At 34.6% G+C, this 23,346-nt stretch overlaps 1 protein-coding gene across 1 annotated transcript in view; it reads right to left on the bottom strand.

The window, feature by feature from the left end:
* farp1 (FERM, RhoGEF (ARHGEF) and pleckstrin domain protein 1 (chondrocyte-derived)) overlaps nucleotides 1-23,346 on the bottom strand; it is an 82,841-nt gene that overhangs the window by 16,685 nt on the left and 42,810 nt on the right. Inside the window, exons 6-17 of the mRNA XM_073842329.1 lie at nucleotides 23,004-23,101; nucleotides 19,230-19,344; nucleotides 18,614-18,761; nucleotides 18,419-18,514; nucleotides 18,136-18,299; nucleotides 17,818-17,886; nucleotides 16,689-16,764; nucleotides 16,163-16,361; nucleotides 11,485-11,672; nucleotides 10,332-10,421; nucleotides 6,776-6,909; nucleotides 2,608-2,689 (exon numbers count right to left, since the gene is read on the bottom strand). Of these exons, the coding sequence (XP_073698430.1) occupies nucleotides 2,608-2,689; nucleotides 6,776-6,909; nucleotides 10,332-10,421; nucleotides 11,485-11,672; nucleotides 16,163-16,361; nucleotides 16,689-16,764; nucleotides 17,818-17,886; nucleotides 18,136-18,299; nucleotides 18,419-18,514; nucleotides 18,614-18,761; nucleotides 19,230-19,344; nucleotides 23,004-23,101 (1,459 nt within the window). The remainder of the gene's footprint in view (nucleotides 1-2,607; nucleotides 2,690-6,775; nucleotides 6,910-10,331; nucleotides 10,422-11,484; nucleotides 11,673-16,162; nucleotides 16,362-16,688; nucleotides 16,765-17,817; nucleotides 17,887-18,135; nucleotides 18,300-18,418; nucleotides 18,515-18,613; nucleotides 18,762-19,229; nucleotides 19,345-23,003; nucleotides 23,102-23,346) is intronic.

The raw sequence follows: 23,346 nt of genomic DNA, 5'->3' as shown, positions 1-23,346 counted from the left end.
CAAAGCTGAATTTTCAGCATCATTACTACAGTATTGAGTGTCACATGATATCGTGTTTTGCTGTGTCAGAAACGTTTATTATTATTATTAATATTTAAAACAGTTGAGCACATTTTTTCAGGAGTCTATGATGAATAGAAATATCCAAAGATCAGCATTTATCTAAAATAAAAAGCTTTTCTACATTATACACTAAAAAACATAAAAAATCCCAAAATCTGTCAACAGTTTTTGAAGTAGTAAGTCTGTTCTGCTCACCAAGCTTGCATTTATTTGTTCCAAAGTACAGCAAAAACCAGTAAAATTCTTAAATATTTTTACTATTTAAAATAACTGTTTTCTATGTGAATATATTGTAAAATGTAATTTATTTCTGTGATCAAACCTACATTTTTAGCATCATTACTTCAGTCTTCAGTGTTAGATGATCTTTCAGAAGTCATTCTAATATGCTGATTTGCTGCTCAAAAAAACATTTTATAATAATAATAATAATAATAATAATAATAATTATTATTATTATTATCAATATTTAAAACAGTTGAGTACAATTTTTCAGGAGTCTATGATGATTAGAAAGATTCAAAGATCAGCATTGATCTAAAATTAAAAAGCTTTTCTACATTATACACTAAAAAACATTAAAAATCTGTCAGCAGTAAGTTTTTTTATGTTTCTTTTTTTTAAAGAAGCCTCTTCTGCTCACCAAGCCTGCATTTATTTGTTTCAAAGTACAGCAAAAAGAGTATTTTTTTAACTATTTAAAATAACTGTTTTCTATTTTAATATATTTTAAAATGTAATTTATTTCTGTTATCAAAGCTGAATTTTCAGCATCATTACTACAGTATTGAGTGTCACATGATATTGTGATTTGCTGTCAGAAACGTTTATTATTATTATTATTAATAATATTTAAAACAGTTGAGCACATTTTTTCAGGAATCTATGATGAATAGAAATATCCAAAGATCAGCATTTATCTAAAATAAAAAGCTTTTCTACATTATACACTAAAAAACATTAAAAATCTAAAAATCTGTCAACAGTTTTTGAAGTAGTAAGAGGTCTCTTCTGCTCACCAAGCTTGCATTTATTTGTTCCAAAGTACAGCAAAAACCAGTAAAATTCTTAAATATTTTTACTATTTAAAATAACTGTTTTCTATGTGAATATATTGTAAAATGTAATTTATTTCTGTGATCAAACCTACATTTTTAGCATCATTACTTCAGTCTTCAGTGTTAGATGATCTTTCAGAAGTCATTCTAATATGCTGATTTGCTGCTCAAGAAAACATTTTATAATAATAATAATAATAATAATCATTATTATCAATATTTAAAACAGTTGAGTACATTTTTTCAGGAGTCTATGATGAATAGAAAGATCCAAAGATCAGTATTAATCTAAAATAAAAAAAAGTTTTTTACATTATACACTAAAAAACATTAAAAATCTGTCAGCAGTAAGATTTTATTTGTTTCTTTTTTTAAAGAAGTCTCTGCAGCTCACCAAGCCTGCATTTATTTGTTCCAAAGTACAGCAAAAACAGTAAAATTCTGAAATATTTTTACTATTTAAAATAACTGTTTTTTTATGTGAATATATTGTTATATTGTGAATACATTTTTAGCATCATTACTTCAGTCTTCAGTGTTAGATGATCTTTCAGAAATCATTCTAATATGCTGATTTGCTGCTCAAAAACATTTTATAATAATAATAATTATTATTATTATTATTAATAATAATATTTAAAACTGTTGAGTACATTTTCAGGATTCTTTGATGCATAGAAAAATCTAAAGATCGGAATTTTTCTAAAATAAAAAGTAACATTATACACTACACTATTCAAAAGCTTGGAGTCAGTATATTTTTTTTTTTTTTTTTTTTTTGGAGGGGGAAAGAAATTTGAGAAATTAATAGTTTGATTTAGCAAGGATGCTTTTAAATTGGTCAAAAGTGATGATAAAGACCTTTATAATTTTACAAATAAAATTTAAATTTCAATAAATGCTGAACTTTCTAATCATCAAATAACAATAATAATAAATGTTTTTTGAGCAGCAAATCGGAATATTAGAATGATTTCCAAAGGATCATCATTTTAAATATATATTCAAATAGAAAACTGTTATTTCAAATAGTAAAAATATTTCACAATTTTGCTGCTGTACTTTGGACCAAATAAATGCAGGCTTGGTGAGCAGAAGAGACTTCTTTAAAAATAAGAATGTAAAAATTGGTTTTAAAACTAGCAATAACACTATAGTATTCTTTGAAAATACCATGGTAACTAAAATCATACAGTCCAATGGTACAGTGTTTATTGTGTTTATGTGGTTTATTTTCAGGTCAAACCTTTATGACATGACAATAAACTAATAAATAAACTAATAAATAACAATACTAATCATAATATTAATAATACAATATTATATTATTGAAAAATAATTATTATTTGATGTTTTTTAACATTAGTTTTTTGCGTCCCATTTTATATCCGATTTCATATTCCCATACTGTATATTCTTATTTTATATCTTACAGCAGAAACATGCTGTTACAAAAGGGATCACAGAAAGATCTAGATGTTCTGACCTTCAAACCCTGGATGTTCTTCAGCATGACATCTCCAACGCGCTGGTAGTCTCCTTTGATGTGTGCGTTGGATCTGCCTTCCCTGGAAACAATGAACAGAATTAATAAACATTAAACTGTAAACATTTATATTATTTATTACACATTTTGTTTATAAATATATATAAAATATAGAATAAATATATACAAATATTAAACATATATTATTATATTTTATAATATTGTAATTCTATTGTAAATATAGATTTTATTAAATTATGTATTGTATTAAATCGACTATTAAATATTAATAAATTAAATTAAACAAAATAAATAATAATAAAATTAAAAACAAATAATCAACAGAAAAACAAATATGATAAAATAACAAAAATAATAATAGATTTACAATACAATAAAACAAAAAAAATAAATTTAAAAAGAAAACAAAATAAAACAATTAAAAATTAAAACTAAATAATAAAATACAAATATTCACAGATTTAAAAAATAAAACAGGAAAATGTAATAGTTTGAAAATAAAACAAAAAATAACACATGATCAAATTTCCTTAAGTAAAACAAAAAAATAATAAATGAACAAATAAAACATTTAAAAGTACACATATACAAAATAAATAAAGTAAAACTAAATAATAAATTATTAAAAATATAAATAAACAAACAAAAATAATATGATTATAAAAAAATTCATATTATTCATTACACAAAATTGTATATTAAATATATAATAACAAAATAATACATAAATATTATTATATGTTATTATACTATAAATATAGATATTTTTCTATATATTATTCACTATATTAATTGACATTAAATTATATATTCACTAGATCTCTATTGTATTTCTTTTGTCTACTATTTATTGTTATATAAAAAATAAACAACCTTGCTATGTGTGCTGTGGTAGACTATTGTTGCTCTTGCTATATATTGTTGCCCTTTTATTTCCATTGCTTATATTTTAACATAACATTTTATGATTTAATATGATCAAGGTCTGGCATATTCACTTCATTCACATACTCTACTGCTATGAATTCAATGCTAATATTGATATTTAAAAAATATTTTGTGAATTTTATTATAATTTTAGAGCATTTTTTATATATATTTTATAAATCAAACAACAAACATGCTAAAATACTAATAATACCCTAATACTAATAAGCCATATTTTTGCCTAAATACGTAATTAGTAACAATAATAAAACTGCAGTAACCTGGTATTAGTCACCAGCATCATTACATAACAACAATCAGACAGAAACTAAATGCCAACGTGACGTTTCGTAAGAAGTTCACTGCAAGCATGAATGAGATTTGTAAGTTGAATAACAACTTGCGTTTGGGTTTTGAACTGAACACAAATCTATTACACGACTTCAGATGACTTTAAATATAGTGCTTTTTTTGTCATTTTTGAAACCTGACAGCCCCAGTCCCTATTTACTTCCACTGTATCAGCATCTTGCACATTCTGCTAAACATCTTTATTTGTGTTTGACAGAAGAAAGCAAGTCATACATGTCTGAAGTTCAAAATAGTGATTAAGTGAGTTTGAATTCTGGGTGAAATGAAGTTCTTTTGTCATCCAGCAGATGTCTCTGTTGCACATCAATCCACACAGACTTTGAGCTCCTGAACATCAATGAACTCAGCGTCATCCGTCATCCACTGTTGAGCCGTTCCTCGCTCCTCACTGAGAGCCATCGCAGCAGCCACAGCACACTAACACCTCCATTTATCATGCTGTCCTTTAACACAGGTCCAGCCCGCTCCCCACAGAGCAGTATTAAACATTACAGCCTCGCTGGAGAACATTTGAGTCGGCAGAGCTCCATCAGTTACTGTCTGAACACATTACACCGGCGCACCGGAGAACATGTGTCCGGTCTGATAATAGCAAAGGCTTGATGCTTTTATAGCATTTATAAAGAAAAAAAGCTGATGGTACAATATTCATTTGGCTAATATGAGATGAGATACAAAAAAAGACATCTATTGACAGATAGACTGATAGATTGAAAATTGGATAAAATGTCAAATAGTTAATGCAATCTGAATTTTTTATATAAGTGATAATATTGTAATTATATTGTAAATGTATATTTTAAATATATTATTCATTGTATTAAATTGAAACAAAACAACACGAAAACACAAAATCAATAATAATACAATAAAAAACCTATATCAAATTATAAAATAAATATTCAACTGAAAAACAAATAAGATAAAAATAGGTTTACAATACAATAAAACAAAATAAAACAATGAAACAAAATTACAAAAAGAAATCAAATCAAATAAATATTTAAAAAGAAAACAAAACAAAACTATTAAAAAATTAAACTAAATAAAATAAAAACATTCACAGATTTAAAAAAAAAGAAAATTTAATACATTGAACATTTAACAAAAAATAAAATAGTACAATTTTTTAAAAGTACAACAACTAAATTAATAGGTAAAACAAAATGATAAATTATCAAATAAAACATTAAAAAGTACACAAAATTAAACAAAATAATACAAAATAAATAATAAACAAACATTTTATTTTTTCATCATTTAATTTTATTACATTAAATATATATTTCTAGATAAAATATTGTATAAAATGTTAAATAGCTAATGCAATGTGAATTTTTAAATGTTAAATGTTTTATAAATATTTATATTTATTTAATTAATTTACAAATGAAATAATACACTGATCTACCTCATAATATATATATATATATATATATATATATATATATATATATATATATATATATATATATTAAATGGGTTTTTATACAAAAACTGCTTTTTTATGTACAATTCACTTTATAAAAGATCCACATTTCTAACTTTAATTCATGGGGATAACATGGATAATTTCACATGGTTTAGTGTAAGATTTTTGCCCATCTTTTGGAAAAATCCAGTTTTAAAAGTAAAAAAAAAACAACAACTACAAATAACTTTTACCAGTAGGTGGCTGCAGAGCTCCACTATTTGCTATTTGCTATTTGACCACCTAAAAGATATTTTTTCACAAGTTTTTTTCACAGTTGAATTCATATCTACAGTACAGACCAAAAGTTTGGACACACCTGAATGAGAAGGTGTGTCCAAACTTTTGGTCTGTACTGTGTGTATATATATATATATATATATATATATTAATTAGGGCTGTCAAACGATTAATCACGATTAATCACATCCAAAATAAAAGTTTATGATTACATACTATATGTGTGCAATACACACACATACATGTTTATTAAAGAAAAATATTTTAGATTTATATATAAAACATTTATAATTCTATATATAATCTAAATTAAATACAAGTATAACTATTCATACATATACTTTTTTTAAACTATACATGTATGTGTGTGTATTTATATATAGATAATAATAAATATACACAGTAAACACACATATAGTATGTAAACATAAACTTTTATTTCGGATGCCATTAATCGTTTGACAGCCCTAATATTTATATATATATAAAATAAATTATAATATATTATATTATATATAATATTATATATTATCAAATGATGGAACAATAGTAATTTTGCTACTTATAATATATATATATTTTTTTATACAAATATAATAATACACTGGTATATCTGGTGTCTAGCAAAGCCTGTCTAGTGTGAAGCCTGTCAGCTAAACAAGCTATGATCTGGGGGTTGGTACAATACTAGTTATGCTAGTTAAACTAGTTCTTAAACTAGTTCTGCAGCCTGCAGAGGGACACCAGAAAACCAGCAGCAAACCAGGAAATATTATGAACATAGAGGGTGTTTTTAGGACCAAAATGCAGCAGAAAAGGTGTTTAACTGTCATAAAAATAATGTCACAATGCAACAGGCTTCATCTTCTATATGCAAAATATAATATTTTGCCTGGGCATGTTCTTGGCAAAAGCATTGTGACATAATGACAGGTATTTCGGTTGTGTGAAGTTAATTTCATGTCATGTTACAGCTAACTAAATCTGAAGTGTTGTAAGTGTTGTTTGACTATCAGATGAAAAGGCATCAAACGGTGCATTAAAACACTGAATGACAGATTGAGGCGTTTGTTATGGTTGGAGCCGTTAGTACACATTCCAATATAACAAACACATTTAATCTGATGATATACACACCACTGAGCCAGACGCTGCTCCACGTCCTTCAGGAAGGTCTCATGGAATTTATACACCGGCTCGAAATTGGCAAATATGAGGTTCCTCAAGGAATCCGGCATGGCTTCGTCCTTCCCTATGGACTTCTGAAAGGACTGAAAACACACAGGAGAAGAAGAAAATTAGTATTTTCATAGCATTCAAGTTCTGCGTGAGTTGTAGAGGAAGCATTGAAAACATGTAGCTCATCAAACATATTCGAAATTAATTTTCCATGATTTGAGCCTTTAAACAACCTACAGTGAATGGAGGAACACATCAGTCGCCTGAAGCCTTTGTAGACTTTTCCCATCATCACATCAAGCATGAAATCCCAGACTATAAAACCATCTGACTGCTTCAGACAGATCTGAACATGAAAAAAATCAGCATCTCAAACTGACTGTGTGACGTGATGACAGAAGAATCCATGAATAAAGACTCTTTGTCTCTTCATCCTCATGTTCTGGACACTACAAAACATCCACTGTGATTTTACCCTGTGAGCCCTTATGAAAAATATTCCACATGATGATGTATAACAGGAAAGCACCTAGCAACATGTTGCCAATTATGCAGAACACCCTAGCAACCAACCAAAAAACCTAAGCAACCACCTTGCAACCAACCAAAAACCCTAACAACCATCCAGCAACCAACCAAAAACCATAGCAACCACCTTGCAACTTAACAATTAACCCAAACACCCTAGAAACTGCTTATCAATACCCTAGCAACCATCCAAAAAATAGCAACCACCTGGCAACACCCAAAACCCTAACAACCAACCAAGAATGCTAACAACCACCTAGCAACCAGCCAAAAACCTTAACAACCACCTGGTAACTTGTTAACAATTAACCCAAACACCCTATAAACTGCTTATTAACACCCTAGCAACCATCCAAAAACTTTAACAACCACCTAGCAACTGACCAAAAACACTAACAACCATCTAACAACCAACCAAAAACGAAGAAACCACCTTGCAACTTATTAACAATTATCCCGAACACCCTAGAAACTGCTTATCAATACCCTAGCAACCATCCAAAAACATTAGCAACCACCTAGCAACACCCAAAACCCTAACAACCACTTAGCAATCAACCAAAAATGCTAACAACCAGCTACCAACCAAAAACCCTAACAACCACCCAAAAACCTTAAACACCTATCAACCAACTAAAAACCCCAGCAACCATCTAAAAAGCTAGCATCCAAATACCCTAACAACCACTTAGGAACCAATCAAAAACTTTAGCAACCACCTAGCAACCAACGAAAAACCATGGCAACCATCCAAAAACCTTTAAAAAATCCTAGCAACCACATAGCAAACAAACAAAAACTCTAGCAACCATCCAAAAACCCTGAAACATGTTAGCAAATATTAAGAACACTCAACTGCTTACTGACACTCTAGCAACCAACTGCAAAATCCTTAGCAACCACATAGAAACAGGCTGGCAACTATCCAGATCACTCTAGAAACTGCTTAAGACCCTAGCAACCAACTACAAAACCCTTAGCAACCACCTAGCAACAAGCTGGGAATTTTTTAGAACACTCCTGCAAAGGCTTCTTAACACCCTAGGAAAAAAACTTAGCAACCACCTAGAAACGTGCTGGTGATTATCCAGATCACTCTAGCAACTGTTTATTAATCCCTTACCAACAAACCAAAACACCTAGTAGCCACCTAGATTGCCTTAGCAACGAAAAAATGCCTAGCAACACCCCAGATTATGCTAACAACCCAACACCTAGACAAAAAAATAACTGTGTACTGGAACACCCTAAAGCCCAAAGTATACTTTTGCATATACTAACGCGTGAACAGTTGAAAAATGAAAAATGATTTATGCATAAAAGTATACTTTGGCCTTAATGTTGTTGTGCGTTTTCACTCACTAGCAGTTCAGACGGTTGTGTGGAGATCTCAATGGTGTTTAAAGTGTTGAACAGATGCAGCTGTAATAACGCAAGCAGTCGGTCAGGCGGTGGGTGGGTGTGGCGCTCTGGGATCTAAACGGCAGCTTCAGATCCAGAAGCCAAAAGGAAATATTTATGAGACGTGTAAACGTGTCACCCTGCTGCTTCTTTCCGCTACCTTGCAAGACATCAAAGAGATGCGTTACAAAGCAGACCTACAGACAGGAGGCTGGCAACCAGCAGAAAACTACACCTTTTGTAAAACGGTCAAGCTAACTCTTCAGTTGCAAATGGATTAAGTAACAATGCACACTAAAACATCCTGATTAATTATGTTTGGTATAAATGTTTCTCTTTAACCTCTAGAAAAAAAGTTGACAAACATTTGGTCAAAAAAAAAAAAAAAAAAGATTTAACTGCATGAAGAGCTACAGGAATCTACCTAGCAACAACCAAGAACACCCTATGAACTGTTTGACAACCTAGCAACCACCTAGCAACTATTCAGAACACCCTGGAAGTGGCTTATTACAACCAAACATAAAAATCCAACCAAAACCCTTAGCAACCACCTGACAACATGGTACCACTTTAGTAGCAACCACCAGCCAACAGATATCCAGAACACCCCAGCAACCATCTACAAAGCCCTAGCAACCACATAAATCACTCTAGCAACAATTTAGCAATGTCCTACACAACACCTACAATGTCCTACAAACATCTTTGCAATACCTTAGCAACAAACCAGAAAACCTTAGCAACATCCAAAAACTTAATGCTCTAGTAACTATGTAGGGTACGCTATCAACCATCTAGAAAAGCCACAGCAACCCCTAGATAAGCCTAGTAACAACCTACCCAACAACCTGAACATCTCTGCAACAACCTAACAATGCCCTAACAACTACCAGAAAACATAAGCAACCACCTACAGTAATAACACCCTAGCAACAATTTAGATCAGTCTAGCAATGTTCAAACATTCTCCTATAAAACATTAGAAACCCTATCAAACATTAAGCAACAGCATAACAATGCCCTAACAACTACTACAAAACATCAACAACTGCCTAGCAACACCTTAGCAATGTTCAAACATTCTCCTAAAAAACATTAGAAACCCTAGCGACCATCTAGCAATGCTACTCACACCCAAACATCTTTGCAACAGCCTAACAACTACCACAAACCACCTAGCAACCATAAAGAACACCTGAGAAACTGCTTAGCAACACCCTAGCAACTACTCAAAACAACCGATCAACAGCCTATTAATGCCGTAGCAACTACCAATAATGTAGCAACTGTCTAGCAATACTCACTTGGCAACTGCATATTAAGTGTTTTGGGGGAAAAAAACAAACAAACAGATCACCATAGCAACCACCTTGCTAGCAAACAAGGTTTAGAAAATACTGAGGAAGTTAGCAGCATATACTCCAATTTTCTTCGGAAAAAGTACAAATGTCAAAGTATTTGAAAACTAACAAAAGCTGGAATGTTCCAGATAATCCATTAGACTTGGATTAGACTCAGAAAACAACAAACATCCTGAAAACCCAACAGCTACATGAAGTTGATTGAGTATTTAGAGTCTTACCACGGTAATGACCTCCAGATCCTTCAGATACGTCCTCTCTGTGGTCAGGAGCTCTTTGGCGATGAAATATGCTTTATCAGTCGGGAACCTCTGTGAGTGGAAGAAAGGAAAAATTTAATTTAATTTAATTAATATATTTTCCAAAAATAAATAGGGCATAATTAAATAAAATAAAATAATTAAATTTAAAAATTAAAAAAAAAAACAATTTTGATGGCATATTTAAATTAAAATAAATAATAAAAAAATAAATAAAAAAATTATGAGGATATAATCAAATTTAATTCAATTTAGTTCACTAAAATGCTCTGTTGAATCACATGCCAACATCTAATAGCAAGTAGCAAATCACCAGACAACATCTATGACAAAACCTAACGTGATTCTTGCACACACACAGCGTCATCTCAGTCAAGTAAAACTCTCACTGTTCACTGAACTGCTTCACTCCGCCGCTACATAATCTGCCCTAAATAGACTGGAATTTGGGTTGAGTTTATCTAGGTCTCCTATTCTGAGACGTCCACAGAGACACTTGACCAAAACGCAGTGGCACTTCTGATGATAAAACGCTTTTAACGCAGCCCTTCCACTTCTCACATAACCTTAATTTGTCTAGGGCGCCTTCGATTCAAGCACAATGTAATTTAAAAAGGAAAATTAACCAAGGGTCCTTGAAATCTACAGCTGAGGAGACGATTGGCTTGTTCTTGAGCTACAATTAAGGAGGTTAAATTGACTGACAAAAACAATTAGAGACTCAGAATGTAACCTTTTGCCACAACAGGCAATAAACTGAAAAATTACCGAAACTTAAATTCAATAATCAACTAAATTGTTCCATATTTGAAAGTATTTGTTTATTTTCTCATTCAATGCCACATCAGCAGCAAAGGCTGAGTAGTACGAATTAAAATAACCATAATAGCAATAAAACTTTAAGATCGGCGACTAAAGACCATAAACATTGTTTTCTAGATGATTCATGTGTCTTCAATCTAAATTTCTAACGTCACTAACTTCAGCGAGGCTCAGAATAACATTCTTACAACAGTCAACAATTTGACTTCAACCACATAATACAGCAGCAAACGGCCAAAGTGAGCCACCAATGCCAGCTTTTACTAGCTCATGCACTCTCAAAAAGACAAACCTTCCTCCGAACCTCATCCTCGTCGTCTGTGCGGACGAAGCCAGCGTCGGTCAGCAAGGGGCTGGTAAGAGGCGAAGGCTGTCTTCCGTCTGGACTTTGTCCAAGGCTGAGACTCTGTTTCTGGCCGTTCACCATCACTTGCCCTGCAGGCGGAGACTCGCTGTGCTGAGGGCTCCTGGAAACTGGACCTACAGGAGAACAGGCAGGTCATGCTAAAGCCTTGATTCAATGTAGATTGGGTTATCAAATATCAACTAGGACTAGGCAATCAAGTACCAGGGTTCAACATGTACATTTAGTAAAACTACCTTGCTGAAAAAAGCAGCGAGACTTCTTGGTCAACAGCTTTACAAAAAATCTTAATTTGCATGGTTGACCAGTTTCTGCAGGGTAGTTTTTGATATTTTTATTGTTAATACTACTGGTGAAGATGCAAAACCGCCAAAGGGGTAAGGCTGCAAGACACACATTGTGTTTGGAAATGTGCTACGGATGACAGCACCACATCGGGATCCAGACATGAGTGAGTCACACCATCCCAGTCTGGGATTTCCGCCTGAGGACACTGCCGGGATACATAACACACTCCCTGCATGATGGGGAGATCTTCAGACCACTACTTTCACTACACAAGCACATTCATATACTTGCCGACAACGTGTCCCATGCCTTGGCACGAATGGGATGCGACATGCGAACCGGGACATTTCAAATGCACCAAGTGTCCACAGCGCAGCCATTATTGAGGACGTTGGACGAGCCGCAGATCTGGTGACAAAGGCCTCATCACGCACACATGCAAACATGCAAGACAACTAAACGACTACAGCTAATGACTATGGCTACTCTACCACGAAACAAGACACACAAGGGGGGACGCTAACATCTACGGGCATCGGAGTAAACGTCTGGAGTCCCGCTTCACAAGTACCAAGTTTTATTGCTACTAATACAAATTAATTTACAATGTTAAAGTGTTCCAGAATGAAAAAGACAAGGGTTTGGAGTAGTAAAAAAACCAACAGACATCAATCGTACAGAACCTGCGAACAGGCATCGAGAAAATGAACAACCTTGAGACTTCAGAAAGTCCATTTATAAGTGCTAGGGGTTTGCAACAAGGAGAAAGAGTTAAAAAACGTACACTAAGGCGCACAGGTGTGACCTTTCCATTGCTTACCTGGTTATTTAGTCTAGTACAGTCTACGTCAGACGGTTCGTAAACACATACACTTATGGTTAATTGTTTTGCATATGTGCCACAGTGATTGCACTGTTAAGTATGAGTATTTTTTAAAAGTACAGTTACAATATATTACACAAATATATCTGGAACATTTCGTATACCTCAGCAACGTACATTTCATACTGAAAAAACAATCACAGGTTGAGTGAATCATTCAATACTGCTACAGTATTCTTGTGATAATAAAACTTAACCTACAAGTAAAATCACATTTTAGTGTAATTTACAAAAAGCTAGGAACTACTTTGGTCACTGGCAATGATAAATTACAGATCGATGGGTGGGTGAGGATTATATACATTCATATCAAAAATAAATATCGCCAAATTTTGAGTAAAGGACTTAAAAACTGCAGTGGTCTTGCGAATGGCTTTGCGAACACTTTCTGAGACCTTTCACTGACATAAGATTGCCATGCAAAAGTAAAGAATATTTCTCAGAACCAGAACAGAACGTTTTTTGGAACGTTTTTGAAAAGATTATATTGCAAATGCATTCCTTAATGCGTCAGAACCCAAGAAAATATAGGCAAAAGACAAGAGCGCAAAAGTGCTAAAACATCTGGATAAAAGGACACAAGTTAGAAAGTAAGTTTCAGGACAGCTCTTGGAAACCTTCCTAATCTTTTTAGACTTCACATGCTGAGCCTCAAAAGTTTCTTACTTACAGTCTGTCCAAATCTCACCTACATCCGTCTCCACTTCAAAAGACCACTGCATTTTAATGGTCCCGTGCCAATGCAATGTCTTTTTACAAATATGAAAAGGACAGGGCAGCAAAATGCTGAGACAAGGACAGGTTGACATGCGTCCAAGAGAGAGGGGAAAAAAGACAAGGTGAGGCATTCCAGAGATACATGCTGCTAGAACAGTGCAGGAGAAGTCTTAAAAGCAATGCAACCCGAGCACAGGTTAATATTTTTATAAATCAAGTGTACATCAAGCATTGCAAACGCACCACAAACAGATGACACTGATGAGGCGTGCCAGAGACACAGCGGTTTGTTTAGGAAAAAGAAATCAAGCAGCGAAGCAAAACAAAGTGAGATCTTTATAATTTTGTTTTTTTAAAAGGAGTGATGCATGCTGGGAAATGGGCAAGCAAACATGACAATGCCACCAGATCGGCACCCCAAGTAGAAACACCAAAGATAAAGAACTTGGAACTTCAACCAGTTCAGGAAAAAAAAACCAAAAAAAACAATAACAAAGCTAGCATGAAGTCATCATGTTGGGTGAAAATCTTTGATGTGCATGATAAAATGCTAAACTCATCTTATTTCTACACAATCTCTTAATTTATCAAATATCCAACTAGTACAATAGCTTTTTTATGACAATACAAGCTTAGCTCAAGTTTAAACAAAAGTTATCCATCAGAATCTTGAAGAACTTGAAACTAATTAGCCTAGCTGTGACAAAACGTCAATGCTATACAGCAGTGACACTCAAAACGTTCATATCTTGGACCTCTGTTGTCATATCACCACTATTTTAGCAATAGCATATTGCCGGCGCATAAAAACATTAGCTGATGTTAGCTTCAGTAAGCTATGGCTAACAGAAAGGTATTTACAGGTTGAGTAAAGGCATGGTATCTTTCGATATTTTTGAAGTTCTTTGTTTCTAAACGAATGACAAAGAAATGACACTTTTGGCAATATGACTAGTCAACTGGTTAGCAGTAATATGGGTAACCTTACTTAGCAATTGTAATTAGATTTCATTCTCTACATTTATAGACATGGCACTTTGCATTAGGATCTTCAATTGCTCATCAATCTGAAGTTAATCTTCTAAGACTCATAGATATGATTTGTGCATATTTGAAGTCTTTTAGTATTTCTTTCCAGTAGGACTGGGTCTTCTTCCTAAACCTTCCAAACATTGCAAAAATACCATCATTGCTAATCTTGTTAAACTTGTAATGCATAATCCTTGCTTAACGAGCGCCACCAAATGTTAATTCCCAAACATTTCTTGTATCGGCCAAACAGGTAGTTGTGCCCCAAAGCACAATTGGTTAATGCTATGCCAGGCCATGCCATGTTCCAGGAATAGCCAATGTCGGTCCTGGAGTGCTGATGTCCTGCAGAGTTTAGCTCCAACCCGGAAAAAAGCCTCACCTGCCTGTAGCCCTAGTAATTCAGAAGACCTTGATTAGCTTGTTTAGGTGTGTTTGATTAGGGTTGGAGCTAAACTCTGCAAGGCATCAACACTCCAGGACCGACGCTGCCTATCCCTGCCATGTTCAAAACACAATGCACCTTAAAGTACCTTGACTGGGCCTCCAAGTTGCAAAATGGATGTATAGTCAACCAATACCCAGGCACACTTCATCTTCTCTAGCAGTTGAAGAATTGCGCCCCATCCTCTTCATTGACGGGATAACTGTAGCCATCTTCTCCCCCTTGACCCTCGTCCTCCAGTTTGAGACTGCCAAATGAGAACTTGTTTCGGGGCATAGGGGAAGAATTGGCTGCCCCAGGGTTTCCAAAGACTAGGGGCTGACTGTAAGAGTTGCTGCCTGCATCTGACTCGGTATCACTAGACTCTGTTCCACTACTAGTGGAACCATCAATCATGTGGACTGGGCTACTGTGGTCATTAGCACTGAGCCGGCTTCCATAGAGTCTCTGGACATTGCTGGATCGAGCTTGGCTTGACACTCCAAGCCCATTAGCAGCCACACGGCGCTCAAGGGCGGCCATGCGTTCAGCCCTCGAGACCAATGATCGTGGTTCATTGGCCGGGGTTGAACTTAACTGGCTTAAGATCATGGGATCGGTGTCGGAACGATTGCGCATGCCGTTTTGGAGTTTCTGCAAGTGTGGGGATCGACTGACAATTGGGGAGTAGCTCCCATAATGTTGAGGCTCACTCCCAGATCGGCCATTGGTGAGATAATGGCTACCGTCATCCCAACGGCGACGACCGCTATAGCCGATCTGCTCAGGATGATTCAAGGAGTTGGTTTTGTGAAAACTGCTCATCACTGGACTACAGTTTGCACTCCGAGAACCAACTAGATGACTGGAATGTGACACCAAACCACGTCTATCCATACCTTGAAACAATTCATCCACCAAGGTACTACTTAGGGGTAGAGCACGTGGTGATCCGTTACCACAAAATGACCCATTAGACAATTGACTACCGTTGAAGGTATCTGAACTCTGACCCAGCCGATGGCTGTTCAAAGGAGACTCTCGAAATCTAGACTTGCTTGCCCTTTGTCCATTGTGCTGACCATTTCCATAACCATTACTCTTGCCCGCTCTACGGCCGGTTGGCTCAACCTCATCATTGTCATGTGTGTGGGAGTGAGACTTAGTGACACAGCCTTTAACCACATCATATTCGCTATCTACATCACTGCAGTCGATGTAAGGTATCGAGGAGCTGCTACCCTTGGCAGCATGCGATGCTAGACCTGTGCTCAGATGCTCGGTCTGTTGCTTGGATGGGGATGGCTTTAATCGAGCATCCGCCTCGTCGTGGGTCCCGTTTCGGCATCCGTTGGTCTGTGAGGTTAGGCTCCCGGTGTAACGCTGGAGAGCCGGGTTTTCAACAGTCACTTGGGTGCGCCCAACAGGTGAGTCAGCCTGGTGTGCTGAAGCACTGGTATTCCTCTGCAACAGAGATTTAGGAAGGAGGATGAGAAGCATAATTTGACCACTCTTAACACTGGCAAGTCAACAAGTAAATGCAGTTGCAAGCCACTTGGATGTACTATACCAGAATTGAAGTGGACCCATGAATGAAAGTCCGTTATTACATTTTGCTGGAAAAAAAGGTTTTTTACTTTGGAAAAAGTTGCACTACTGATTCATTCACGATAAGACCAGGAACTTAGAAAGTGATTGGGCTTGATTCTGATGTTGACTTTAAGCTTGCATAATATGGGATATTTTATTGCATTCTTGCTGTGTTTGTACACTTAGATAGATTACACCCACCTCTCCTTGACCCTCGGCACACAGCCTGGGAGGGAATGGAGAAAGACCGCTGCTGGACTGGATTTTGCTGTGTTTCCTGAAAATGGAAGATTGGAAATGATTAGCATGGAGTTTTTCCAAAGGGATCTCTCCCATTTTCAAAGGGATGGTATAATTCCAAAGGGATCACTAGGTTCAAAACTGGACGTATTTCCACTCAGCTGATTTATGGATGTTGGCTGATTGGATTACTGTACAAAGACTGCTGCTAATTGACTAGAATGATACCAATAGACAACGACTAGACTGTATATACTAGACTCTTGGTGGTCTCCAGGATCGTTTGAGTTATTTCTTAGGCATTTTTAGGTGGCTTCTAGGGTATTTTGGGTCATTTCTAGGCCATTGCTGTGTGGTTTCTATGGTGTTTTGGGTGGTTTCTAGGGCGTTGCTAGGTGCTTTGTAGGATGTTTTGGCTGATTTCTGCTAGGGTGCTTTCTAGGACATTTTGGGTGAATTCTAAGGCATTCCTGTGGGGTTTCTAAGGTATTTTTGGTCATTTCTAGATGGTTTCTTTAGTGTTTTGGGTGGTTTCTAGGGTGTTGCTAAGTGCTTTGTAGGATGCTTTGGCTGATTTCAGCTAGGGTGCTTTCTAGGACATTTTGGGTGAATTCTAAGGCATTCCTGCGGGGTTTCTAAGGTATTTTTGGTCATTTCCAGGCCATTGCTAGGTGGTTTCTAGGGTGTTTGGGGTGGTTTCTACATGCTTTCTATTATGTTTTGGGTGATTTGTGGTTTCTATGATGTTTTAGGTGATCTGCTAAGTGGCTTCTACGGATCTCTAGGTAGTATCTAGGTTATTGCTAGGTGGTTTTAGATTGTGGCATATGACATATTTCACCATACACCTGGTGAAAATGATTCATTGAGAATGAAATGGAATATGGATAAGCCATATCTGAATGTCATTTGGATAAAAGAGTCATGAAGTGCATGTAAATGGGGCGTGGTGTTTATAAATGCAAAATTTGATTTATCTTAATAAAGGTTCTTGGGAAATAGATAACCGGTGTGCGGACTACTTTGTAGGGAAATTACATGCAGCAGAAAGGCAGTGACATTTAGACAAAGGTCAACAGAGAAAACTCACCTTTCAAATGGAACCTTTTTGAATTCAGAGTCCTTTACATAATCAATCACCTGCCTTTGTGTGCGGCCACTAATGAGACAAAACATGACAGATGACAGAGCGGTTCAGAAACAAAGAGAGAAGCAGAAAACGTGTACATCAAAACATTAACCATCTGCCAAGAACTGAGACCTACTTGCACTATATGCTGAGCTAGAGAAAGAATTTACAGAGGTAACTCAGCTTTGAAATGTCCCTTAGTGGTACATTTCATTTCTGGTGATGGTGAAAATACCATTTAAGTTTATTCAAGATAACTTCAGGTGAACATGTTATTACCTGAATCTGAAGGAGGAACCCCTGGTAAACAGAACTGGTTTGGGCTTAGGTTTGGGTTCTTCGAACAGGCGGAAAAAGGCATGATACTCCACACAAATCTTCCAAAACACCTTGCAGCAGTCTCTGCTACCCATCATAAACTCCAGAGTATCCTGACAGTTACTCTGCTATGAGAGCAGAAACGGAACATTTTGTCTTTTTAATGCTCCCTTTGAAACACTTAAACAACAGGGCAAATGGGGACATTCGGATACTGTTATAAAACAATCAAGAAAGCACTTACATTTAAGTCAGGTCGTAGTTTTATGAGAAAACGCTTCCTTTTGAAGCTCAGCTTGCGGACTTTAGACCAGTTGAAAGAATTTATTTTGGTGTGTCCCTTTAGAAGTCAGACATAGAAGTGCATTTAGGGACAATTTAAAACAATTAAAACCACAACATATTCCATAGTTTTGTTGGAATAACCCTTGAAACTTACCTGAAAGACCAGCACACCAGAATGGGCAACGGCGAGGCTTAGTTTCGTACCCTCGCGATCTTTTGCGGGGTGAAGCCGTACTCCGTACATCTCAAGTCTTCGTGCGATCTCCAAAAGCTGGTAGTCTGATTCAGCTGGTGTTTGCCCACTGTGGAAGGGTTAAATTATACAAAAGTAAACCGCATGCATTTGTGTGAAGAATCTTTACAAGTCTGTAAGATCGGGATTGTAGGTAATAAGCATAATCATAACCTTAAAAGACGTGTCAGAATCAGCATCCTGGATCTGAACTTTTATAATAGTTCATAATTGCTGATTAAATCTCTTCACTGATAAATATCACACAGTTTACTGGCGCTTTCTAAATTAAAAATGGTCTGAACTTTAAATGTCAAAGTAATCTAGAAATTGTACACGGTGACCAACTCCCTGAACAGTTTTTTTAATTAGCAAAGCTGTAAAGAGAGAGAATTTCAATAAAAAGAAGCTCCTTTATTAGTGGCAATAAACAGCACATTGAACATTTAACGCTGAGGAGCATCTGAAATAAAATCCAACCATCCTTTAAACTCAATAACTGGTTTGACTTTACTTTGAGTCATGACGTTACACTCACACGTGTTTCCGATGGTATTCAATGATCTTGTCCATCAGCGCGTCCTGCTCGGGAATGTACTTGTTGTTGAGTAGATGTTGTTTGCACTGCACCTCATCAAAGTCTCCAATCTCAGCTGTAACCATAGAAACAGAAATATTTTTTATGCATCTGTTATATAATAATATGCAATAGTAACTTATTTAACATACATAAAATCGTGTGCGTGTGTGCACTGTGCATGCCATATATAAAATGTATTGCCAATTAAGTACATTTGAATTTGCAAATTGTAAAATTTTGAACTGAATGTATGTTTTCTACTTCTACTGTGCTGTTTACAACAACAATATATATTTGGCCAGAAAAAAGCTTTTGTTTTGTTTTATTGTAGTTTGTGTACATTGAATTCCAAAAAAAAAAAAATGTAATTAGTAAAGTAAGCAATTCACTGGAGTATCCTAAAAACAGACATTACCACTTGATTATTTAATATATATTATTTTTTATTTATTATATTATTATTATTATTATTATTATTATATAAAATATGTTATTTTACTAAATAATATATATTTATTTTGTTAAAAAAAATTATATTTGTTCAGAAAAAAATATTATATATATATTTTTTTTTAATTATATTATATTATATTATATTATATTATATTATATTATTGTGTTCAGTGAGTTCCAAAAAAAATTAAATGGTTTTTAATATATATTATTTAATTTATGTGTTTATTTAATATATTATTATTATTATTATTATTATATAATATATATTATTTTACAAAATATACATATTTATTTTATCCAAAAAAAGATTATATTTGTCCAGAAAAAATAGTTTTATTGTATTAATTGTCGGTTCCATTATATTTAACAGAGTTAATGTTTGAATACAGTTAAAAAGTAAAACAAATAATGAAATTAAATTCAATTACTTATTTTAAAACATTAAATTATTTCAAGATTTTATTTCTATAGATTTGCTGCTATTATAAGAGCTGTCGTGCAAAATATTGAGAAAATCGCCTGTAAATTTGTCCAAATTAAGTTCTTAGCAATGCATATTACTAATCAAAAGTTAAGTTTTGATATATTTATAGTAGGAAATTTACAAAACATCTTCATGGAACATGATCTTTACTTAACATCCTAATAATTTTTGGTATAGAAGAAAAATCGATAATTTTGACCCATTTTGGCTATTGCTACAAATATGACCATGCTATTTAACACTGGTTTTGAGGTCCAGGGTCACATATATATATAAAACTGGTTTACATCCTATTGGTTTGTAGCACTGGTCAGTCTCCTGATTCTTCTATTACTGATGCTACACTAGTTATCATCCCCAGCGGTGGTTTCCATAGCAACTAACCAGTCTGGGATGTAGTGATGTGGAAGCAAAGATTGTTTGACATGATCTGAACACGGTTTAGCATGAACGACAACATGAAGTATAATCCGATGCGTCCGCTCGATGACATTGCTGTCATTCAAACACTTCTTCGGGAATTCTGCTAAAGCGTCAGCTCCACAAAGACAAGTCTACAAGATTAACATACTTATACTTACAGAGATTTAATATAGATCATAATTCTGTTTGTTCAACGCCTTTATTGTCGTCAATACAAGCCTTGACCTGTTTTCAGCTCCAGTGTGTGTGAATGTTTTTTGTGTTTGACTTAATGAATTGTGCAATGCATCTTCAATGAATCTATTTCAGAACTTAATAAATGTTAATAATCACTATAAGAGAATGCAAATGCATTATGCATTTATTTCCTACCCAAAATTCAATTCCTGACCTATTTTTAATTAAATATCAGCCAAATCCAGCTTTCTGATTTACTTGCATAATTTAAAGCATGCATCTTATTTCATTAAGCATCATAATCAAATCTAATCCATGTCAGAGTCAGTGTTGATTTCATTGACGAATAATTTTCGACAACATTTTTTTTCCCCCCGGACGAAAACGTGACGATAATGAAACGAAAACTATGGCGAAAATCTATTAAGATTTTCATCAACTAATAAAAATGAGACAAAAAAGTTAGGAAGAGATGATTTGGGAGGAGATTAAAAAATGTCTCATAAAACGTTCAAAAATGTCAATATCTTTGCGTTAGAGAAGAGCAGACATGTGGATAAATTTGACAACACAAAAGAGAACTCAATTTGGTCCGGTTTTCTGAGCGCAGACAATGAAGCAGCGCTTCTCACACAATGCACAAGTACTCCTTCGCTTCGCATAAACGGAGAAATACGGTTACGTCTAAGGTTAACGTGAACAGTTGGGAGACTATCGGACGTGTATCAGTACATTGCATCCGTGCATTCGGTTTTAAAGGGACAGCAGCCTAATTTAGTTGCTATTGTCTGTGGCATTTATGTTAATCAAGCAACAAAAACAAAACAAAAAAAGACAAAAAAAAAATCACTCACTGCTCTTGACAAACCCTAACCCTATATCAGTACATTGCATCCATGCATTCGGTTTTAAATGGACAGAACCCTTATTTAGTTGCTATTGTCTGTGGCATTTATGTTAACCAAGCAACAAAAAAGAAAAGAAAAAAAGAAAAAGAAAAAAAAGACAGAAAATCACTCACTGCTCTTGACTAATCCTCACCCTAACCCTGTATCAGTACATTACATCTGTGCATTCATTTTTAAAGGGTCAGCAGCCTAATTTTGTTGCTACTGTCTGTCGCATTGATGTTAACCAAGCAACAAAAAAAAAAAAGAGAGAAAAAAAAAATCACTCACTGCTCTTGACTAACCCTAACCCTGTATCAATACATTGCATCCATGCATTCGGTTTTAAAGAGACAGCAGCCTGACTGAACCACTCTAGTAGCCTTAATAAAGATTAATCTAAATTTATTTATATAAATAAATGTGGTAAACAAGTTGTTCTAAAGAATGCATAATTAGCCTATAAAACCATTGATATTTCATTGAAAAGAAGACCATGTTCTTGTTTCTTATTGAGAAGTGGTTTCATTTCATTTTAATATAAAGACATGCATGTCACTGCAGTTAAATCTGTGTCATTATTATATATACACATTAATATATATTACACATATATACTCAGCGAGAGACTCTTTATTATTGCATCGCATGTCTTCCATGAGAAGAGAAAGGGCTGGTTGTTGCTGGTTTCTGTATGATGACTGAAATCACCCATTAGCAAATAAACTACAGAACGTTATGTTGTCTAATACAAGCACCAATTGTATTTATTCTGACAGCGCTGCACCAGCTCCTTAGCCAGGGTTCAAAAGGTCTTCTTGCGGGTTTCCGCCAAAATAAAAGTCAACATTCATAAATGTTAGCAATGTAATTTTACAGCTTTATTAATACATTTATTATATATTATAAATCAGAAGATCCTCCTTTGCTCAGCAAGGCTGCATTTATTTGTGCATTAAAAACACATGCCTGATTCAAGAAGGGGTCTTAAAATTAATAAGTTAGTAATTAGTAAAATAATATTATTTGGCCATTTTTAAGTCAAATTGTGCTTTGTTGGTAAACTATAATGTCTACTAGAATGTTAAGTAAATATTTTTAAATTGTTGTTTTGCAATTAATTTTTTTCTTTGAAAAGAAAGACAAAACTGTAAAAAGCAAATATTGGCTATTTAATTTATGCAATAGCGAAAAAAATTGGCAAAATACATGGTGGGGAAAACACAAAAAAACCCAGTGTGTAATTTTGTTCGGCCAAGAATTGTCATTTCGTTGCATCTCTAGTAAAATTTAAGAATGTCTTACATTGCACTATATGAGACACCAGCAGGGCGGCGCTGCTTTCATTGCAGGTCAAACGTCCACAGGCCAGGTCATGCTTGATCTGCAAGGCGAAAAGATACCTGTCGGGACATAATTAGAGCAATTTAAAACAGAGATGGAATCAGAATGACGGACAGTAAATCAATGTGAAGGTTTCAGGAGAGCGACGCTCATTGACTGAATTACAAGCAGTTTAATGTGTGCAACAATAGTCTGATATGACCATGCAAGTATTTTCATTAGCTAAAAGTCCGCTTGAACTTTTTTAAATCAGTATTTCTGGTATTTTTGTGAGGGCAGATCAGAAGTGCTTGTGTTTGAAGGT

Source organism: Garra rufa, chromosome 6 (assembly GCF_049309525.1).
Source record: "Garra rufa chromosome 6, GarRuf1.0, whole genome shotgun sequence".
Lineage (NCBI taxonomy): Eukaryota > Metazoa > Chordata > Actinopteri > Cypriniformes > Cyprinidae > Garra > Garra rufa.
Note: the sequence above shows the minus strand (reverse complement) of the source record. Positions and strands in the feature narration are given on the sequence as shown.